The sequence below is a fragment of the Citrus sinensis genome, chromosome 3 (genome assembly GCF_022201045.2).
Source record: "Citrus sinensis cultivar Valencia sweet orange chromosome 3, DVS_A1.0, whole genome shotgun sequence".
Taxonomy (NCBI): Eukaryota; Viridiplantae; Streptophyta; class Magnoliopsida; order Sapindales; family Rutaceae; genus Citrus; species Citrus sinensis.
The window spans coordinates 17,686,800-17,710,198 of record NC_068558.1 but is presented as its reverse complement, the minus strand read 5'-3'; the positions used below and the strand labels follow the sequence as shown (position 1 = coordinate 17,710,198).

Here is a 23,399-nt window from a genome sequence, read left to right as displayed (position 1 = left end):
CTACCATTAGCAATCTGAATGTTTCTATAATATTTTTGAACATTGCTAAGAGTGTCGCTGGAATGAGTCATATGATTGGATGCGCCAGAATCAACAAGCCAAGAGAAAAATGGTACAGTGCGTTTACCTTGAAGCCTTAAGGCTAAAAAGGCTGTAATTATCATCTGCCGAACCATTTCTGGAGTAAGAATTAATTTATCAACAGTTGTTGAACCATCAACTGCCTGATTAGCAACAGCGGCCTAACTAGCAACAACGGCCTGACTAGCTTGACAATTTTGGGGACGAGTAGGACATTCTTTGATAATATGCCCAGGCTTCTTACAATAGTTGCAAAATTTCTTTGCACAGTTAACAACAATATGTCTGTATTCCTTGAAGCTAAAGCATTGAACTTGTCGCATGTCTCTCCCCTTACTTTTCCCATGAGTTGCAGCATAAGCAATTGCATTATCATGCATTTTATTTTGCTGAAGAATAGTTTGTGTTGCAAGACGTTGCTCTTCACGAAGTAAGTCTTTAAAGCACACATCCAAAGAATGGAACGATCACGATTCATCAGATTGGAGCGGGCTACCTCATATTCAGGACGTAGTTTCATCAAAAACTGATCTCGCTTGCTCTGTTCATGCACTTCTTGAACATCAGCCAGAGATTCAATTGGTACTTGGACATAAATCATGTCAACATATTTTGCCCATAAGTTCTGAAATCTGGAGAAATAATCTTGAATGGAGAGATCACCTTGAGAGTACCTAGCAATTTCGTACTCTAAATGAAAATGTTTGGCTGTATTGTCCTGATTATAAACCTTTTTCAAATACTCCCACATGTCTTTAGCTGTCTTATGTGGCTTCAGATTGAGAACAAGTGACTGATCAACTGATCCCATAATCCACGTCATGACTCTAGCATCTTTGACTTGCCACTGAGCCAATTTAGGAGGGTCAATAGGAGCTAGATCACTACCATCGATGTGACCCCAGAGTTCCTTTCCTATGACAAATAATCGAAACTGAAATTCCGAGGTAGAATAATTCTTACCCGTGAAACGCACACCAAAATTTTTCGGGTTGCTAGTTGACATGTTATCCGCAACTCACCAAATGTAACAAGAAGTAAAGCAAATCAACTAACCTAAGAGTTCACAAAAAATACCAGAAATCTACCCAAAACTAAGATCTTAGACTCACAAGAAGGTTTTCTAAAATTTTGAATTATGGCTCTGATACCATATCAATTGGATTGAATATCTCTCATTGTGAGAGTTCCTCTCATTATATAGAAATTGTAGAGATTTACAAGGCTGATTTTCAGCTATTACATCAACCAAATCTAGGCTAAGTTCTAGTAATTAGATCTATCTACACAAGGAAATTACATATACTCCTAATTACAATATATATACATCTATGATATATAATTTATGCCTTGATATATGCTGTCACCTTTGATCATCCATCCTAAGTCTCTTCTTTAAGATTGATTTCACTGCATTAAAATAGTCAGATTCAACAGTTAATGGTGGGTGCAGTCCAGAATCAACTGCCATTTTGATGCCATCAAGAACTGCCAAAGCATTCAGTAATCTCCATATTTTCTAAGCAAGTTTTCCTAGTGATGGAAGCAGTCGTGACACCCCATTTGAATTTATTATAATACAAGTAAAACCTGCTTTTATTCTAGATTTAAAGATGCATCTACTTTTGGTGATTCTACCCAAGATAAAACGTATGCAGAAAATTGTTGCTCAATGTCAGCCTTGCTAATTCTTTCAAAATATAATTCACAGCTTTGAAGAATTTGTTACAGCTTTCCAATATTTTAATATTTAAATTGTAAAACTAACACTATAGATTCTCTTGTTACAAAAACGTCAACTAATCCAAAAGCAGAAAATGATGCACGAAGAAACCTGGCCTCAACTGCCTCAAAGTGCCTGAATGAGACGAGAAAATAAACAAAATGAAGAAACTTCTAAACTACAAAGTCTAGGCAAAATTGATATACTAAAGAAAAATGGTATTTTAGAGGAAGGACTCTCCTTAAGTAACATATTTGAAAATTTGGTAAGAAAAGAGGAAAAAATGATTATTAAACAGGCCACACGAAATTTCCAAATGAATATTGTCTCATAGGATAAACTGGGAGGTGCAAATTGAATGAATATTGGACAAGAATGAAAAATCAGTTATGTAATGAGTCTTCCAACCATGAATGATCAAAGAATAGAAACTTACACTAAAAGTTTCCCATTAACGACATATATTTGCCTTTTCACTTTGTCTAGTTGCAACTGCATTGGGAAATTGAATCCAAGTAAGAATTTATTAAAGAAGCAACAAAGTTAAAGGAGCAAGGTATGATCTTAGGATCATGATGCATAATCTCCTTATCAACAGCTAATGCTGCATACACAATTGATGCATTCTCGTTGGACTCATAATCCACTTCAAAGTCACTGCATGGGAAAAACCCTTTTCTAAGAAATAACAAAACATTTCAGGTACAGTTTCTCTAAAAAAACTTCTGAAAGGTGGACAAAGAGCACTACACCGTCAAGGGAAAAAAAGAAATAGATCAATCGTAAACAACAGAGGAATTACTGACGCTCTGTTGTGTTCCTCAACAAACAAAACTGAGAACAATTCACCCACTCAAGTTCCAATATTATAGTTTCCTCGTTGCCAGTTTATTCAAAATCTTTTAGAACAATTCCAATATTCTGATAATATTACCACTGACTTTACCCTTTGTTTTTTTATGGTTCACACAACTTATAACTAAATTACAAATTAGTTCGCATGCCAATAAATTGTCCAATCCAGAATTTAACAATATGAGCCACCGCCCATCCATTAGAGTAAACACCATAACAGAAAATTAGAAAAACTGTTACAATCTTTGCATTATAATTTTCTTTTAATTATTTACTTTATATTTTGACAGTAGTTGGTTTTTAATAAGTCAAAATTAAGTTGTTAGTTGGTTCCTTATTTTGTGGATTCATGGAGCATGATGGAGAACATGCTTAATGCTTGCTATTTTTATGCTTGTTACTTTGAACTAAAGTTTTATTTAAAACTTGATGTTATTCAATAAAAGAGTGTCTTGAGTATTACTATTCTCGCGAGTTGTAAGTTGTCTTTTGGGAGTTTATTAGTTTCTCAAATAACCAATACTATTTTGGAGGTCTAGATTTCCTAGAATTAACATATTCTTATCGATTTTGTTGGATATAAAGATAATGAGAGAAGGCTGGTTTGTAGACTGCTGAGTTATATTTTATTAAGCACCAAAATCATCTATTTATATAACATAATGAAAACTAAAGTGCAGAAAAATCTGCTACATTTGAGCATAATAACTACGTGCAGGAAAATAACATGAAGAAGTGGTCATAATCCTAAAAAATAGCAACAAAAAAATTGATTTAGCTTCATGAGTCATTCCAGTCAACATTCTCCTCCTTGACTCTGGAGCTACATACACCAAACTTTTGCCTCAAGAATTCATATCTAACCTCTGGAAGTGCTTTTGTTAAGATGTCAGCACTTTGATTTTCTGTTTTGCAGTAGATCAGCTGCACTTCTCCTTCTCTTTGTACCTCTCTTAGAAATTAAAGTTTTATCTTGAAGTGTTTTGTTTTGCCATGGAACACTGGATTATTAGCAATTAAAATTGCAGCTTAGTTGTCCACAAATCTTTGTGTGCCTTCTTGTTGTTCCATATGCAAATCTATCATAAGTTTCCTGATCCAAAGAGCTTGATTCACAGCAGCAGCAGCAGCAGCTACATATTCTGCTTCTGCTGTGGATTGAGCTATGACTTCTTGCTTCTTAGAACACCATGAAATAATTCCAGAAACAATTTCAGAACCAAAGCTAAAACAGTAACCTGAGGTGCTTCTCATGTCATCAACACATCCAGCCCAATCACTATTAGAATATCCATGAAGATTGAAGTTTTTAACTTGATTAAACCTTATTCCATAATCAATTGTGCCCTTAACATATTTAAGAATTCTTTTTGCTGCCTGAAAATGAATTTCACTGGCACAGTGCATATACCTTGATAGCAAACTCACTGCATGCATGATATCTAGTCTGGTTCAGTTAAATACATTAGGCAGCCTATTAGGCTCCTGTACAACCTTTCATCCACCTTTTCAACTCCATCTTCTTTGCAAAACTTCTCATTTTGATTCATTGGAGTTGCAGTTGGCTTACACTCTTCCATGTTAAATTTCTTGAGAACTTCCTTTGCATATTTTTACTGGCATAGAAATATTTCATTTTCCTTTTGATGTACCAGCATACCAAGGAAGAATGTCATCCTCCCAAGGTCTGTCATTTCAAAGACATCTTTCATTTCTTCTTTAAACCTGTCAATCAACTCCTTGCTACTTCCTGTAACGAGTAGATCATCAACATACAGAGATACCACAAGTATTTCATTATCCGCCTTCTTGATATATAAAGTAGATTCACTCAGACTTTTTTCGAAGCCTAAGTTTGCTAAGTGTGTGTCAATTTTGCTATATCAGGACCTTGGCGCCTTTTTTAAATCGTGCATGGCTTTTTTCAGTGGATATACCTTCTCCTCTTGTCCTGGAAAAACAAACCCTTCAGGTTGCTCCACAAAAATTTCTCCTCCAAGTATCCATTCAAAAAGGCTGATTTGACATCCATTTGGTGTATAACCCAACCTTGCTATGTAGCAAGAGCTAGCAACATCCTTATGGTATCCAACCTGGCAATAGGGGCAAAAGTTTCAGAAAACTCTACCCCAAACATCTGGGCATATCCCTTAAAAACAAGGCTTGCCTTGTGCTTGTTTACAGAACCATCAGGATTGAGCTTGGTCCTATAAACCCACTTGACTCCTATAGCTTTCTTGTGTTCAGGTCTGTCTACCAACTCCCATGTCTGATTCTTTTCAATCATCTTTAGCTCATCCTTCATTGCAGCTATCCACTTCTGATCATTTGCAGCTTCTTCATATCATGCAGGCTCCATTATTACAATATTACACCTCTGATAGATGTCAGAGAGTGATCTGGTTCCTCTAACATTTTCATCGTCCGTATCATCATTCTTCTCCTCGACCTTAAGCTTCTTGTCATTCTCCCAACTCCAGTTATCTAACGCAAAGAATTAAACATCCCTGCCGGCGATTACTTTGTTGCTTTGCAGTAAGTAAATCCTGTAGGCTTTTGAGGTTGAGCTATAGCCTACAAAAATCCCAGGTTCTGCTTTTTTGTCTAATTTGTCTCTCTTAACTTTAGGAATGTAAGAGAAACATCGACAACCAAATATCTTCAGATTAAGAAGTTTTGGTTTGCAGCCATACCATGCTTCAAATGGAGTTTTTTCTATAACGCTTTTGTTGGCAATCTATTCAATAAAAAAACTGTAGTGTTTACGGCCTCAGACCAAAATTTCTTCGGCAGCCCTTTGTCATGAAGTAAGCATCTTGCCATCTCCATTATTGTCTGGTTTTTCCTCTCCACAACACCATTTTACTGAGGAGTGTAAGGTGCTGTCAGTTGATGTTCAATACCTGCATCTTCACAAAACTTGTTAAATTTTTCAAAGGTATATTTTATTCCATTATCAGACCTAATCACCTGTATTTTGCATCTGCTTTGAGTTTCAACCCAAGCTTTAAACTTCACAAGGATGTCAGCAATCTTAGATTTAAGCTTCATAAAATAAATCCAGCACATTCTTGAGTAATCATCAATGAAAACAATATAATACTTACTGTTATTCAAATATGGTGTTTTCGTTGGTCCTCCCACATCTGTGTGTATTAATTGCAACCTTTGTATAGCCCTCCAGGCCTTATTTTGTTGAAACGGAATCCTGGTTTGCTTTCCATACTGACAGGCAGCACATCTAGAAGACTCCTCCTCTAATTCAGGCAAGTCTTTGACTAGATTGTTCTTTTTCATGTAGAGTAGAGTAATATGATGAAAATGCCCCAACCTCTTATGCCAAATCAATGTATTGTTATCTTCTCTGTGTACAGAAGCTTACTCTTCTTTCATCAAATCCAAGGCAAAGGTTTTGCCTTTCATTTGAACTTTGAATACTTCTCTGTCTTTTGCATCTTTGATCACACAGTTCTTGTCTTCAAACAACACCTTATAGCCTTTTTCTAACAACTGAGTAACACTCAAAAGATTTTGATTAATTTCAAGAACATATAAAACATTATAAATCAATTTCAGACCTGTATGGCCTTCAATCGCTACTGTTCTTTTGCCTTTTACTGCAATGTGTGCCCCATTTCCAATTCTGACTTTGGAAATAGTAGTCGCGTCAAGCTCTCTGAAGAGCTCTCGATCATAAGTCATGTAGTTTGTACAACCACTATCTATAAGCCAATTCTCTGTGGAGCTGTTGGTGGCAAAACACGATACCACAAACAGCTGTTCCTCTTGGGGTTGATCCTCAATAGCCTTGGCTTCTCTTTGCTGTTGTTGAGTCTTGCATATCCTTTCCACGTGCCCTAACTGACCACACTTGTGACATTTTTCATCTGGCCTTCACCAACACTTATTTTGTGGATGATTGATTTTTTTGCAGTAAGGGCAAGGTGGAAAGACTTGAGTGTTGCTACTTTGGCTATTTTTGTTACTGCTTGCAGAACCTCCAAGCTTGTTGTCTTTGTTATGTTTTTTCTTATTTTTGCCACCTTTGTTGTTTTGTGATTTGGCTTGAAAAACACCCTCTAGAGATCCTTCTTGTCTCATAAGCCTCCTTTGCTCCAGTGCCTACTGTGCATTCAACAATTCTGCCAAGGTAATACTTGACAGATCTCTTGAGTTTTCCAAAGATGAAATTGTAGCCTCAAACTTTTCAGGAACTGTGACTAGGATTTTTTGAACAACTCTAGAATCAGAAAAATCAGTGCCAATGAGTCTTACCTTGTTGACAATCTTAAAAAGTCTGTCAGAATATTCCTGAATTGTTTCTGATTCTTTCATCTTTTGCATCTCAAATTCTAGGATCAAATTCAACACTTGCATCCCTTTGAGCCTTTTATTTCCTTCATATTCTTGCTTCAAAAAATCCCAAATTTCCTTGGCTGTTTTGAGCATCATTATTCTGGAAAAAATGGTGGATGAGACTGCTGCAAACAAGGTTGCTTTTGCTTTTGATTTTCTTTACTTCATCTCTTTTTGATTTCTGATTTGTGCAAGAGTTAGATTGTCTGGCAGGGGTAGAACTTCATATATTTGTTCAACAGCTTCCCACAGATCATTAGCATCAAGATAAGCCTTCATTCTAACAGCTCACGCTTGATAATTTATTCCATCAAACACTAGAGGTGCAATTGCAGTGAATGGACTTTTTGAATTCATTCTGGAAAGGTTTTGTGTTTTTGGGAAGATAGGTGATAATTGTTTAGGAATTGTGTTCAAACTTTCTCAATCTCACATGTCCCTAAAGATTATAGCTCTGATACCATTATGTTGGATATAAAGATAATGAGAGAAGGCTGGTTTGTAGACTGCTGAGTTATATTTGATTGAGCAACAAAATCATCTATTTATACAACATAATGAAAACTAAAGTGCAGAAAAATCTGCTACATTTGAGCATAATAATTAAGTGCAAGAAAATAGCATGAAGAAGTGGTCATAGTCCTAAAAAATAGCAACAAGAAAACTGATTTAGCTTCATGAATCATTCCGGTCAACAGATTTCCTTCTATTTTGTTCAAGCTACTGTTACAAGCATTTGTGTTCATATCGTAAGCATTATCTTTAAATTTTGTTTTCAAGTTTCGATACTAGACAACAATAAAAGTAGGGGTGGGCACAGTTCGGTCCAGTTCGGTTCGGATCGAAATTAAGCAGAACCGATTTAAATCGGTTATTTTATAAAAAGAACCAAATAAGAACCGAACTTGATAAAAACCGAATATAAACGGATCTTTTCGGATCAGTTCGGTTCGGTTCGGTTCGATTTTTTCGGTTTTAGGCCTAGTAGGCCTATTTTGAATTTCTAAATTTTTAGCCCATTAGGCCTCATGAATGTAATAATTTTTTTCAACAATTAATTTATCCTAATTTCATTACAAATATTAACAATAAATACAAAGTATTCAAAATACATTTTATCACTAATATCTTACTAACTACTAATAAGGTACTTACAAAATATGAAATATTAAGATTTCAAAATACATAATCAAACTCCAATATTCCATCTACATAAACATAATGTTGTAAAGACAAATAAAAATAACAACAATTAAAACTTACAACACAAAATAAAAAGAAAATTTGGAAACAAACACCAACAACAATTTTTAAATATATATATACCCGTAATCGTGTGTGTGCATGCCTATTTTAGTTATCTTACGCAACCAATTAAAATTTAACACGTGTCTATTTAAATAAAATTCCAAGAATAACCCAGTTTTTCGGTTCAGCTGAGTGAACCAAATACCGAACCTACATTTCGGTTTTTTTTACAAACCATATATTTTGGTTATTTTTTAAAATTAAAACCGGTCCGAACGGAACGGTTCGGATCGGTTCGGTTTTCTCTAGTGCACGATTTTTTCGCCCATCCCTAAATAAAAGAAACTTATAGCGTCAACCCTAAGAAATCACGATTAGCCTCATCAAACACCCATGCAATCATGTCATACTTGAAATAAAAACAATTAATAGAATCAAATCCTATGAAGCAAGTTGTATTCAATTTGTTTGATATATTGCAACTCGATAACCAACTCATATTCATCCTAAACAATCATATTAGAAAAGAACACATCTTTCTAGCATTAAGAAATATACAAAGCATAGTAGAACCTAAGAACACAAACATGTAACAGTAGAATTAAACATTTTGGTATTTTTTTTCCACTTTTAGAAAATAAAGCTTTGAAGACAATTGACTGAAACCCATCTTCAGAAACCAAACCTCTCATATATAAAAACAATATAAGAACAAAACGCAACAAACCCACATTGAATAACCAACTAAAGCATAAATTTTTTGCGAATTCACAGAGAAAGATAATAATATTGAATAAATAAGGCAAAATTAACATTTTTCGAAAAGTGGAAAATCCCAGTAAATGGATACTTAGTTGAAACTCTAGCATAATAAATACATTTCAAAATGTTAAATTAAAGAAGCATAAGCAGCCAAGAGAGAGAATTAAAACCAGCTGAATTCCCATTTCGATGCATCAGAAGGTAGAGCAGCTCCCATCACACACACACACACACATATATATATATACATATACATATATAGATATATATATATACATATATAAAAATATATATATATATATATATCTATATATATATATATACAGATATAGATATATATCTATATATATATATCTATATATATATATATATATATATCTATATATGTATATATATATATATATATATATATATTCATTTTGAGTTGAACCAGCACGAGTCGAGTTTTCGCATTTTAGTACAACTCTTTTAGATAATATATAGATTTTTTAAGTAACTTTTAAAAAAAGATTTTTAACATTTAAAGCTTATCGTAAATCCAAAATTTATAAGTAAAACTTTTGAGAAAAATGATATTAGTTATTTTCTTATCAGGTCATTTTATAATGTCGTGATTAAAGTCATAATATCAATATTGTAATTAAATATAAATTATATAAATAAAACATAAAACTCGTAAATTTAACATAAAATGTTTAAATCAATATACATAAAATTAAAAGTAAAACATAAATGACAGATAAAATAATTAAATTAATACAAAATTAGTAGATTAATGTATTATTGGTAAATAAAACAAAAACTTACAAATATAGTATAAAGCTAGTAAATCAATTTAAGTGGACACTAAAGCATAAATTTTGGTAATGATACATAAAACTTGTAAATAAAAGGTAAAATAAATAAATTAACATAAATATGGTAAATTGATGTACTATTGGTAAATAAAAGGAATATTAGTAAATATAGTATAAAAACTAGTAAATTATCGTAAACTACAAAATAAAAGATAAACTTTGGAAATAAAACATAAGATTTGTAAATGAAGGATAAAAAAAGTAAACTAATATAAAATTGATAAATTAATGTATCACTAGTAAATAAAATAAAACCTACAAATACAACATAAAACTACTAAAATCAAAATTAAGTGCAATATATAATATAAATTTTAGAAATGAAAAATAATAACATATAAATAAAAAGTAAAATAAATAGATTTAACATAAAACTGATAGATTAATGTATTATTGGTAAGTAAAATGAAAATTTATAAGTAAAAATATTGAGTAAAATGATATTAGTTATTTCTTTTCAATATGAAATATATTTCCAAGTTAAAAAGGTATTTCTCAAAGACAAATTGACGTATGGACTTGAGTATTTGGTAGGAAGTGTTGTGAAAAAAATTTAATATACTCGCAAGCGCACGAATCTAGAAATAAAATAGTGGTAACGAGGTCGAACCCATAGGGATTGTTATAAATTGAAAAGTCTAATTTAAATCTAAAATTAATATTAATTCTAACCTAGTTGAGCAATTTGAATTTTTAAGAGAAATTAAACTAATTTAAACTAAGAAAACAATTAAAGTAAAGAAGAATTCAATAAGACAAAAATTATCAAGGTTTCAGAATCCACCACTATTCAATTAGAAATTATCTAAATATTAATTAATCCCTAATTTTAAAGTGACAACTCGAAATCAATTTATGCCATCTCCTGGATACAACAATTAAGCCTAAGTAATTAAATTTAATGTAAGTTCTTTTTCTACTTAATAGTATGATATCTAAGAATCACATGTAAACATATTGAATAACAAAGAGTTAAAGTTTTCCTAAACACTATGTGTAAACAATTTAATGACGAGTGACGCTATTGGCACCCCTCTATATCTCTTATGAAACCCCTCTTGTTCTTTATTTACAAATATGTCCTTTATATTTAAATTATATTAAAAATAACACTTATCTAATTAAACCCACCTATGTTTTCTTATTTTTTTCTCCATTATAAACTCATTAAATCTATAAAATTTGAAAAAACAATGATTTGTCATAGAATAAGAATTTGATCTAAATATAAACAAAGGTTTTGTAGGAAAGATAATTTTGTGAAGTTCGTTTACTTAGGCCAATTTTTTTTTTTAAAGATTTGCACACATGTCTTTATGTATCTACTAAGGTTGTTACCTACTAGGAAAAACAAAACAGATTTAGATAAAAATCATAAATTCATGAATGCTATAATCAAGAAAAGATTGAAAGTGGTTTGAAATGGGAGAAGGGTGAGAGAGAGCGCCTAACAATTTTTTTTTAAAGTATCGACGCAGGGGTTTATTAAGAAAGTACAACAAATGAGGGTTATTTTAGGAATTAAAAAGAATATGTAGAGAAAATGGGTTTAAAAAGAAAGTTAGGGGTGCGCCAATAGTCCAACTCTTTAATGAAAGATATAGAATCAAAGATAATCATGTATAAATTTTATAAATTCAAGCATAGATTTAATTGAATATTAATGTTAACAATCAATAATGCATGACAGAATTGATGAAAAGATTTTAATAACATCCAAATAATTATGTGAAACAAAAACCATAATCATCAAAGTACACATGTACTGAATTAATTAAATAAAAAAATAATTATTTTATTGAATAGGGTTTCATCCTTAACCTCAGTATAAGAAAATTAACTAGACATACTTGAATTGGGAGCAACAAATAAAATAAAATCCAGCCATGAAGAATTAAACTGCTGCTGCTATTTTTCTTCTCTCCTCTGCCGAATACTCTGCTTTTTCCTCCTCTTTGGCGGCTCCCCCCTTTTATAATGCTAGTTGACCGAATTCTTCTCCAATTATAATTGCTAGGAAACCGCCTCCTTTAAGCCCATATTCACTCTCACACGCCAAATCCTTTGTATATTATTTCCTTACTAAAATTGGAAAGCTAGCCACACGTTTGACTTCCAAAGCAAAAGGCCAATTAATGATTTCTTCCTTTAATGCCCAGCACATGCATTCCAAATTGCTAAATAAAATCTTTCTTTAATTATCTTAAGCTCATGCGGAAGCTTTGGAACATAATTTTTAATTCTTCAATTTTTCCTCTTATGGATCTTTTATGCACTTTTTGTTCGTAATCTCCAATTAATTCTCTATTCAATAAAATAATTCAATTAATTAAAAATAAAAAATAAAAATAACTAATAAATATACAATAAAAGATAAAATATGTATATAAATTATGCTCATCTGGAAGTCGAGTTATCAATTGAGAGACTTGTAAGTAAAGACTAGAGAGGCAAGGTAACTTGTTTGTAAGGTAACTTGTTTGTTTGCTTCTGCATCGCGCATACTAGAGGATCATATTGGGATATTCCTAAGGGGTATATTTGGTAACTGTATTGGCATCATTCATTTCGAATCTTTGATTGGTTAATTTGGAATATTACCTGGCACCAACGCAATTAGTTATTTTAGAATCTCTCTCTTTAGAAAAACATTTCAACTTACAATTTCCATTTCGATCTTTTTGCTTTGCTTTTTGCTTTCATCAATCAATCAATCATTCATTCACTCGCCTTCCCAATCACAGCAAAAGCTAACTTCTGTAGCCCCCAAGCAATTCCAGGTACGTTCTTTACATTTTTCGTTTCTTCTTCTTGTTCTTTTTGTTGTTTTGTTTAATAATTACAAGTATTTATTTTTTAGGGTTTCTAGAATTGATTATGTGAAGGTGAAAAGTGATGATGATCAAGTATCAACTTACATTACGGTGTGTGCAGGATCACTTTGGATTTTGAAAGAATAATGACCTATTTTATATAATATAAATGTTACCACAGTTTCTGTTTTCTATTTTCAAAAATTATAGAACATTCTGTTTAGCTGTTTCTAAAAAACTTATTTCTTGCGGTGAGAAACATCTTTTTATTGTTTTAAGTTGTTTTCTTAAAACATATATATATTTCAAAACAAACTAGCTCAACTTTTATTAGTACTCTTTTTTGCCCTTACATTTAAAAAATATTATAGCAAAACCTCTCTATATTTGTAATATTGAGACCAGATTAATTTGTTACCATGAGGGGATTATAATTTAATAGAGGTATAATTACAAAAATTATTTTTTTAACTTAGTTATCTTTATTACAAAGATATAGAGGTAAAATATACACTGTATTAATAATTTACTAATGGAGCATGTCAAATCCAATATATCTATTATCTATGTACCATTGTTAGAAATATGTAAAGTCATCTTAAAAATCTCCAAATGTTTACATTCTCTTTAATAATTTTCTCTCATTGTGTAATTGTATTATGTGGAAGCAAGTTCATTTAATCTAACATAACATATACTTTTGTAATGCACAATTAATTATTACTATGTAGAAGCGGATTTCTTAAGATGACTAAACAAAAATTATTCCTAATAAATCATTACTATAAAAAGATTTTACTGTATCTTCATTTTTTAAAATAGTTCTTAGAGAAACTATAATTAAAAATTGACATAAAAATTTTCATATATATTTTAAATTTATATCTATCAAGGTTATTAATTTCAATAATAAAATTTATTCGACACCTATAGTCATTTCGAAAATAACAATCCCAAACCAAATTGACAGATGGTGTTAAATGAGATTTTATGTTCGACTTTCATCCATGAATTTGGCTGTGAGAAATTCAAATTGGAAATCAAATCCTACTATTTTCACATATATGGGAAGAAAAATATTTTGAGTCCTCATAAAACCTTAAACATGTCCTCAACTTTATCAAAACAACAAACCAACCACTACACCAAAGACTCTTAAGTGATTGATAAAATCTTTTAAAAGTGGTTTGATGTTACATTCATTATCTCATAAATAATAATGTATCCAGCAAAGCTGAAGTCGATTATTTTAGAAGCCACATCAAATGTCAACCAATCTGGTCCTTAATAGCCATTTCTCTGTTGGGTTTTAACATTTAGATCATAGCCTGTACTGCAATCTAGCTCAAATTCCACTATTTTACTAACATTTTTCCCCTACTGTTGTAAGTCGAGTTTCTAATCTTTGATAATATATAACTGACAAGTGTTGAAAATAATAATAATATTAATAAAATCTTGAGCTCTTGCCGTTACTCTAATATAAGCAGCAATATTTACTGCCTTAGATACAAAAAACAGTATTCCCCTCCTTGCGAGTTGTTTTCATTTTGTTTGTGCTACGAGAGAGATAGATATAGTGGTATCAGTTAGCATAATTTTTTGATAGTGAAAAAACAAAGGCTATCTCCAGTTTATTCTTTCCCTTCCATATGCATATGATTAATATGCTTTGTTGTATCGGTTGTTCTGATCTCTCCCACAGCAGATTCTGGTTTATTTATGATCTTTTGTATAACTTTTAGTAGATTTACTCAAGAATCTTGTAGGCAAACTGCTTAAAATGCAAAGAGCCGTGCCATTAGCGTGACAAATTAGTGAAACCCTGCAAAAAGAAGGGATAGAAACAGTGAGGATATTATGTATTGTTTTCTAGCTAGTTGTCTTTGTTCTAGAAGAAAGATTGGGAAGCAAACTGAAAATTACCAGTAAAAAAGAGGGTTTACTACATGTTGGCTTAAGTGGGAGAGGCTTGCACTCTAACCGGTTTTAGACTCTATTAGATTTAACGCCCATGATGGGACAGATTAATCTAACGTAAGTGAAAAGATAAACTTAGAGTTTGTCTAGGATTCTTATGAGATAAAATTAGTATTTTATCTTAATCCTAATCACATAAGATGTAACTTATCAAATAACTCTAGGAAGTTGATTTGAATTAAACTACACTTATTTTACTATATAAACACTACATGGGTGAGTGATAGCACGTAAAATAATAATCACAAGAATAAGAGCAACATCAAAAGAGAGTGAGAGAAAAGGGAAAAAGGCAGTGGGCTCTTGCTTCGTGAAATGAGGGGATTTTCCAAATACGTGATTATCCTCCGATCATCAGTGACATAAACTTGTGACGATCCGTTCGTGAAGGAGATTTGCTCGTGAAGGTTCCACTTCCTAACTCATGATGATCCGTTCGTGAAGGAGATTTGCTCGTGAAGGTTCCAGTTCCTAACTCATGATGATCCGTTCGTGAAGGAGATTTGCTCGTGAAGGTTCCAGTTCCTAGCAATCGATTCTTATTCGTTGCGATCTGCTCGTGCTAGTTCCAATTTCTTACTGAGGGGATGCATTATTGACTGCCACTTATGTACTTAATCGAGTTCCGAGTAAGTTAGTAAGTTCCACTCCATATGAGCTATGGACACATAGAAAACCTAATCTTACTCATTTGCATCCCTGGGGGTCTGCAACGTATGTTCATAACCCATCTCATAAACATGGGAAATTGGATCCGAGAGGAAAGAAATGTATCTTTATAAGATACCCAGAACACTCCAAAGGGTATGCGTTCATAGGTGAACATGATGATAGAACTATAACTAAGATAAAATCACGAGATGTCACATTTTTGGAAAATGAATTCCTTAGCATTTCAGAGGTCCACAAAGACGTCCATCTATATGAGTTAAATGATTCAGAGATGAATGACACTTCTGATTTACAAATTGAGAGAAACCTAGATATGTCTGGGAATTCTGATTCTAGTGGCAGTCAACCACAAAATGACTTTACTCCACTTGACAACTCAATTTGAAGAAGTAATCGTACAACCATCCCACGTCGTCGTTTTGAGATTGAGGGGGAGGCGTTTATGATTGCTTCACATGATGGTGATGAGCCAAGAACTTATCGTGAGGCTATCACATCATCAACTAAGGAATTGTGGATTAAAGCAATAGATGAAGAAATGAAGTCAATGAGATCAAACCACATCTGGGACTTGGTTGATCCACTGCCCTACCGTAAGGCCATTGGAAACAAATGTGTTTTACATGTTAAACGAAAGGCATATGACATAATTGAAAGATACAAGGCATGCTTGTTAGCGAAAGGACATAACCAACAAGAGGGTATAGACTATGAGGAAACTTTTTCCCCAGTGGTAAGGTTTGCCTTTATAAGATTAATTCTAGCCATCGTTGCACATATGGATCTTAAATTACATCAAATGGATGTTAAAACAGCTTTTCTCAATGGAGAGCTAGAGGAGGAAATTTATATGGAACAACCAGATGGTTATATAATCAATGATCAAGAGCGCAAAGTTTGCAAGCTCAAAAAGTCTATATATGGGTTAAAACAATCCTCCAAGCAATGGTATCTTAGGTTTCATGAATCTGTGATGACTTATGGATTCTCAATGACCGAAAAAGATCATTGTGCATATGTTAAAAGGACAGAGGGTAACTTTGTCATCTTATCGTTATATGTGGATGATATATTGTTAGCTGGAAATAATATAGAGTTTTTTCAAACCATCAATGAATGATTATTTTTAAACTTTGAAATGAAAGATATGGGTGAAGCATCTTATATCTTGGGAATTAAAATCCATAGGGTTCATTCTAGAAAACTTCTAGCTCTGTCACAAGAGTCTTATATTAGAAGAATTCTTGAAAAATTTAAAATGGATAAGTGTAAACTTATAGATACTCCCATATCTAAAGGACAAACTCTTAACCTTGAAATGTGTCCAAAGACTTCAAAGGAACGAAATGAAATGACACGAGTTTCATACTCTAATGCTATTAGAAGTCTCATGTACGCTATGATGTGTACAAGGCCAGATATTTGTTATGCTATGAGGTTGATAAGCAGATACTAATCACATCTTGAGCGCAAACACTGGAATGTTGTCAAAAGGATTTTAGCATATCTGAAAGGCACTGCTGACTATTCTTTATGTTATCAAGGAGGTGATTTACGCTAAATTGAATACACAGACGCTGATTGGGGAGACAATCTTGATGAGCGCAAATTAACCTCAAGATACGTATTTCTACTTAGTTGCGGTGCGATCTTGTGGAGTAACAAGAAGCAAACATGCACAGCTCTGTCGACTATGGAAGCAGAATATGTAGCATGTTCAGTCACAATACAAGAGATTGTTTGGCTTAGGCGCTTCTTAAATGCTCTCGAGATCGTTATTGGTCATCCTCAGCCAGTAACCATATATTGTGATAGCCAAGCAGCCATATCCTTTACCAAGGATGCAAAATACCACAGCAAATCTAAACACATAGAGACAAAGTACAATTTTGTGAGAGATATTGTGGTGAAAAAGGAAGTGTTGATGCAACACATATCTACACACTTCATGGTTATAGATCTATTAACTAAAGCCATGACACGAGATGTTTTTATCGCACATACGCAATCATTAGGATTGCGCATATTATAAAAATTGTACTTAATAAATTCTTTATGCAATAAACTTATTTTGATTTATTCTCATAAGATACTAATTAGCATGATTACACATATATATATAATTATTAAAAGATATGTCCTCAGGTGTGACCAGCTTTCTTACACAAGCGGTCACTTCAATTGTTAATGAAAGCAAGCTGGGATGAGACACAATATTAAGAGAAAGTACTGGATACGTTCTCATAGAGCTTATATCTTGAAAATGTCGCCTTAACTGGGTCAAGAAAAAGAACCTAATTAAGCCAGATATGAGTTCATTTGGCGCCTTATGAAGGCAAGCTTATTGAGACTCAAATTAGGCGCTCGAATAAGCGACTAATTTAAGATATGTACAGTGGATAGCTAGACATATGCTCTTATACAAAGAGAATTCACTGTAACGCGTGATTCATATCATGCGTGCTTTTGTGACCAAAAGGAAAATAAGTGAATGAATCCCTGATTCCTCATTGTGTAAGTTCTTTCGAGGTATAAGAAAGACGTCAATAGTTTCCTTAGTGACCATCGACTATATCTTAAAAGGAAAGATTGGTGATAGCTACTTTAGCATGTTTTTTCTACGACTATAATGTTATTCGGTCTATGAAACATGTCTAAGAAAGCAACTAGCCTAGAACTAAAAGATATGAGTAGAGTACAAAGATTTATTCTCCTTACACCTGACTTATGCATTCACTGGTCGACTAGTTGTATAATCTGCCTAGGGATGAATACAATTGTGAATACATAGAGTGCACAACGTCAAACATAATTTTTGTTGAGGGATTAATTATGTTCGTACCGATGTAAAGGATAATGAAATCTAGGAAATATAATGAATAAGTTATTTAAATCTCTTGCAAAAAGTGCAATTGAGATTTTTTTTGCTCTACAAGCTCCAATTTATGTTGTTCATGGGTCACATGTTGCATTTGCTCGTATGATACTGCGGTTGTGGCTTTATGCCCAAAACTCTACTCTCGTTGCTATGATTACTCAATCATCCCATCACGTGCGAGTGGTAGATGTTAGATTTAACGTCCATGATAGGATGGATTAATCTAATGTAAGTGATAAGATAAACTTAGAGTTTGTCTAGGATTCTTACGAGATAAAATTAGTATTTTATCTTAATCCTAATCACATAAGATGTATCTTATCAAATAACTCTAGGAAGTTGATTTGAATTAAACTACACTTATTGTACTATATAAATACTACAAGAGTGAGTGATAGCATGTAAAATAATAATCACAAGAATCAAAGCAACATCAAAAGAGAGTGAGAGAAAGGGAAAAAAGGCAATGGGTTCTTGCTTCGTGAAGTGAAGGGATTTTCCAAATACGTGATTATCCTCCGATCATCAGTGACATAAACTTGTGACGATCCGTTCGTGAAGGAGATTTGCTCGTGAAGGTTCCAATTCCTAGCAATCGATTTCTGTTCGTTACGATCTGCTTGTGTTAGTTCCTGATTTTTTGGAGATTGGAGGGAGTTTATTTTTATTCTTGCAGATTCGTGACTATTCGTTTCCACATCAACCAATAAGGTATGGATTTAATTGAACAAAATAAATTGCATGATTTATTTAGAAAATCATCAGACTCTGTAGAAGCCTTCTCGCATACTCAAATGCTAACATGAAGAGACCACAAAGGTATAATAGATAAAGACGTAGCTTCTCCAATGGGCCTGAAACATAGCTTCTTGGTCCCGAAGTTGTTCTTACAAATGACATCCCTTTCGCCAAATCCCCTGACAAAGAATTGAAAATATCAGCAGAAAATCTCAAAGACTGAGAACAGAGTTCTGATGTAGAAATATCAAAATTGCTAATTGTCTCCCTCTCAATCCTGACCAGATAGAGAGGAAGATAACCTAGCTGAAAAAAAATTGACCACTGATGATTTTTGTGTCTGGAAAAAGTTTCAGTGTTGATTTGAGCTCTCTTAAGTAGTTATCATGTGTCCTTCTGGAACTCTTAGGTTTCCAAATCCATGAACATATTATTGGAAAAATGGGAACTCTATGGATTAACCACGAGTTTATCTTCATAGAATCCAAGAATATATAAGCATATTGTTTTCTTTTATGATAATTGACATTATATAGTTTATTAATTCATGAAACAGTTTGATGATATTAAAGAAACATTTTGCAGACTTCAACTCATCTAAATGACATTTGAAAAATGAAGTTTAATTTTGTAACAATTGTCATTCCTGTATGCCCTATGCATATTCCTTTACAAGTATCTTAAAATAATAAAATCATAAAGCATGTCACTTTAATAATATAAATTTAGACATGTTGTAAATCATGGTGGATTCCACCAAAATACTGCCCTCCCACCAAAATAATGCTCTCCCATTATCATCTGATTGCTCTTCCCATTATCCTTTTTATAATTAATAATTGTGAATAACTCCACCTTGTAATGCCTATATAAACCCTTTCTTTGTTAATGAATGAAGACAATTTCAATTCCTCACTCAAGGCATTTTGCTTGTTTTCTTCAATCTTCATTTGAGTATTCCTTACTTACATATTCCCAATTAAATAATTGCTTACATACAATCCCTTTAAATTATAACATCCATTATCTCCAAATTTATAACACGTTATCAGCACGAAGTTTGCTCTGGTACAGGAAGTATTCTATCCATTTACTCTTTTATTTTCTACGTATTTATTTAAAAAAATTTCCTATAAGTAATACTTATCATTTACACTCTTTTCAATATTTATTATACTAATATCTTTTTATTTGTTTGTGATAATGTCTCACTTGACAAAATTGGCGTTTAACGCTTTGGATATATCAGGCGAGAATTATTTGTCCTGGATCCTAGATGTTGAAATTCATCTTGATGCTATAGGGCTTAGTACCACCATAAAAAAATAATAATGACTCATCCACTCAAGATCGAGCCAAGGCTATAATTTTTCTACGGCATCATCTTCACCAAGCACTTAAAATGGAATATCTCACTATAAAGGATCCATATGTTCTGTGGAGCAGTTTGTATGAAAGATATGGTCATTTAAAGTCAGTCATTCTTCCCAATGCTCGTAATGAATGGAATGCCCTCAGGCTACAAGACTTTAAGTCAGTACATGAATATAATTCTGCACTATACAGAATTACTTCACAGTTAAAACTATGTGGAGAAAATATTACTGATGAGGATATGTTGGAAGAAACATTTACAACATTTCATGCTTCCAACATGGTTTTGCAACAACAATATAAAGCTCATCAATATACAAAATATTCTGACTTGATTGCATGCCTTCTTGTGGCAAAAAAGAATAATGAATTATTAATGAAAAATCATCAAGCCCATCCTACTGGTACAAAACCAATTTTTGAAGCAAATGCAGTCTCACATGATCATGAAGACAATTATGAAAATGGGCGTGGCCGTGGGCATAACCGTGGCCGTAGACATAGTCGTGGCCATGGTCGTGGCTATTATCGAGGAAGAAGATATAATAAGAATCATTATTACTGACCTCGTGGTGGATATAAAAATCACAAAAAGGAGAAAAATGAGAACCAACATAACACTCAAGAAAACACTTGTGCTAGATGTGGAATGTCTGGTCATTTTTGGAGACAATGTCATACTCCCAGACATCGTGTGGATATGTTTCAGTCATCCCTAAAATCAAAAGGAAAGAATATTGAAACAAACTATGTTGATGACTCAGATCCAGTGGATGTTACACATCTTGATGTTTCAGACTTCTCTAAAGATAAGGATGGAAAAATTGATCACTTGATTGGTGATGGAAATGTTCATCACATTTAAAATTTTATTTGTGCTTTATGTCTGTTCATGTAATATTTATTTTTCGTGTTATCTAATATGTATTTCCCTTTTTACTTTTGTTTAAGGATATGGATTTCAATAAAATGTTTGATGGAGAAATATGTTTTGCTGATAGTGTAACTACACACATGATTCTTCGAAACAAGAGGTATTTTTTAAATCTAAATCTAATTAAGGAAAATGTGAATACAATATTAGGTCCAGTAGGTTTTATTGAAGGTACTGGAAGAGCAATGAATATATTAGCAAAAGGTGCAAAATTGGATATTCATAATGCTCTGTGTTCACCTAAATAAAAAAAAAATTACTTGGTTTTAAAGACATTCGTTGTAATAATTTTCATATAGAAACAATGGATGAGAATAATGTAGAATATCTATACATTACTTCTAACATGTCTGGAAAGAAAGAGATATTAGAAAAGCTTCCAGCTTTTTCATCTAGCTTATATTATACAACGATAAAATCAATGGAAACTTACACAGTCATAAAAGATAAATTATATGATCCAAAATCTTTTATACTATAGCATGACCGCCTTGGTCACCCTGGATCAACAATAATGCATAGAATTATTGAAAATTCTCATGGACATCCATTAAAAGATTTGAAAGTTTTATTGTCAAATGAGAATAGTTGCACTGCTTGTTCACAAGGAAAATTGGCAGTTAAACCATCACCCAGTAAAATTAATTCTGAATCTCCATCATTTTTACAAAGGATTCAAGGAGATATATGTGGGTCTATTCACCTACCAAGTGGACCATTTCGTTATTTTATAGTTTTGATTGATGCATCTGCACGATGGTCACATGTTTGTTTATTATCTACACGTAACGTTGCATTTGCAAGATTGCTTGCGCAGATAATCAGGTTACGTGCACAATTTCCAGATTATCCAATCAAGACCATACGTCTAGATAATGCTGGTGAGTTTACTTCCAAAATATTTGATGATTACTACATGACAGTTGGGATTGATGTAGAACACCCAATACCACATGTACATACTCAGAATGGATTAGCAGAATCTCTTATCAAACGTCTTCAGGTAATTGCCAGAACTTAATTATTACGAAGTCAATTACCTATTTCGATATGGGGACATGCTATTTTGCATGCTGCGACATTAATCCGCTTGAGGCCTACTGCCTATCATAAATATTCCCCATTGTAATTGGTATTGGGACATCAACCAGATTTATCCCATTTACGCATTTTTGGTTGCACAGTACAAGTGCCGATTGTGCCCCCACAACGTACTAAAATGGGACCCCAACAACGATTGGGAATTTATGTGGGATTTGACTCACCATCTATTATCAGATATCTTGAACCATTGACATTTGATGTATTTACTGCACGATTTCCGGATTGTCATTTTGATGAGACAAATTTTCCTCAATTGGGAGAAAGAAGAAAGGTCCATAAGGTTAGGCATGATCCTCAATGGAAAGTGACCCATCTATCTCATTTAGATCCACGCACATCTCAGAGTGAAAATGAAGTGCGAAGGATAGTTCATTTGCAGCAAATTGCAGAACAATTGCTAGATGCATTTACAGATACGGAAAAAGTAACCAAATCATATATACCAGCTGCTAATATACCCGGCCGAGTCATTGTACACAAAGAACAATTAATGAAAAGTGCAGCTGAGGAATTATCTGTAGCACGCCAGAAGCGTGGTAGACCAATTGGTTAAAAAAATAGTGTTTCAAGAAAAAGAAAAATGATTAAACAATGTTCTGCTGCAAATGATGATAAAAATCTAAAAGAACAAATTGCTTCAGAAAAGCAACCAGTCTTTGAAAAGACCAGAAACCCTGACAATACACAAACTCTTCATGAGGAACAAAGCCTTGAAAAGGCACATCAATCATGGTAAAATTATCATCAATGATGTGTTTGCGTTTACAGTAGCTACTGACATTATAAATGATCATGATCCGCAAACCATTGATGAATGTAGACTGAGGCATGATTGGCTTAAATGGAAAGAAGCAATCCAGGCAGAGTTGACTTCTTTAGCCAAACGTGAAGTATTCGGACCTGTAGTCCAAACACCTAAGGATGTCAAACCTGTTGGGTACAAATGGGTATTTGTAAGGAAACGTAATGAAAATGATGAAGTTGTAAGATATAAAGCACGACTTGTTGCACAAGGCTTCTCACA

The 23,399-nt window shown here is 33.0% G+C and overlaps 2 protein-coding genes across 2 annotated transcripts in view; one reads left to right on the top strand and one right to left on the bottom strand.

The window, feature by feature from the left end:
• LOC102611359 (wall-associated receptor kinase-like 2) overlaps positions 1-23,399 on the bottom strand; it is a 155,030-nt gene that overhangs the window by 74,944 nt on the left and 56,687 nt on the right. The window lies entirely within an intron of this gene.
• On the top strand, positions 20,366-20,902 carry LOC112496836 (uncharacterized). Its single transcript, XM_025094334.2, has one exon. It carries the CDS (start codon positions 20,366-20,368, stop codon positions 20,900-20,902), a length of 537 nt encoding a protein of 178 aa, XP_024950102.2.

Coding starts and splice junctions, on each gene's coding strand:
- LOC112496836 (XM_025094334.2), top strand. CDS start 20,366: ATGGAATATCTCACTATAAAGGATCCATATGTTCTGTGGAGCAGTTTG.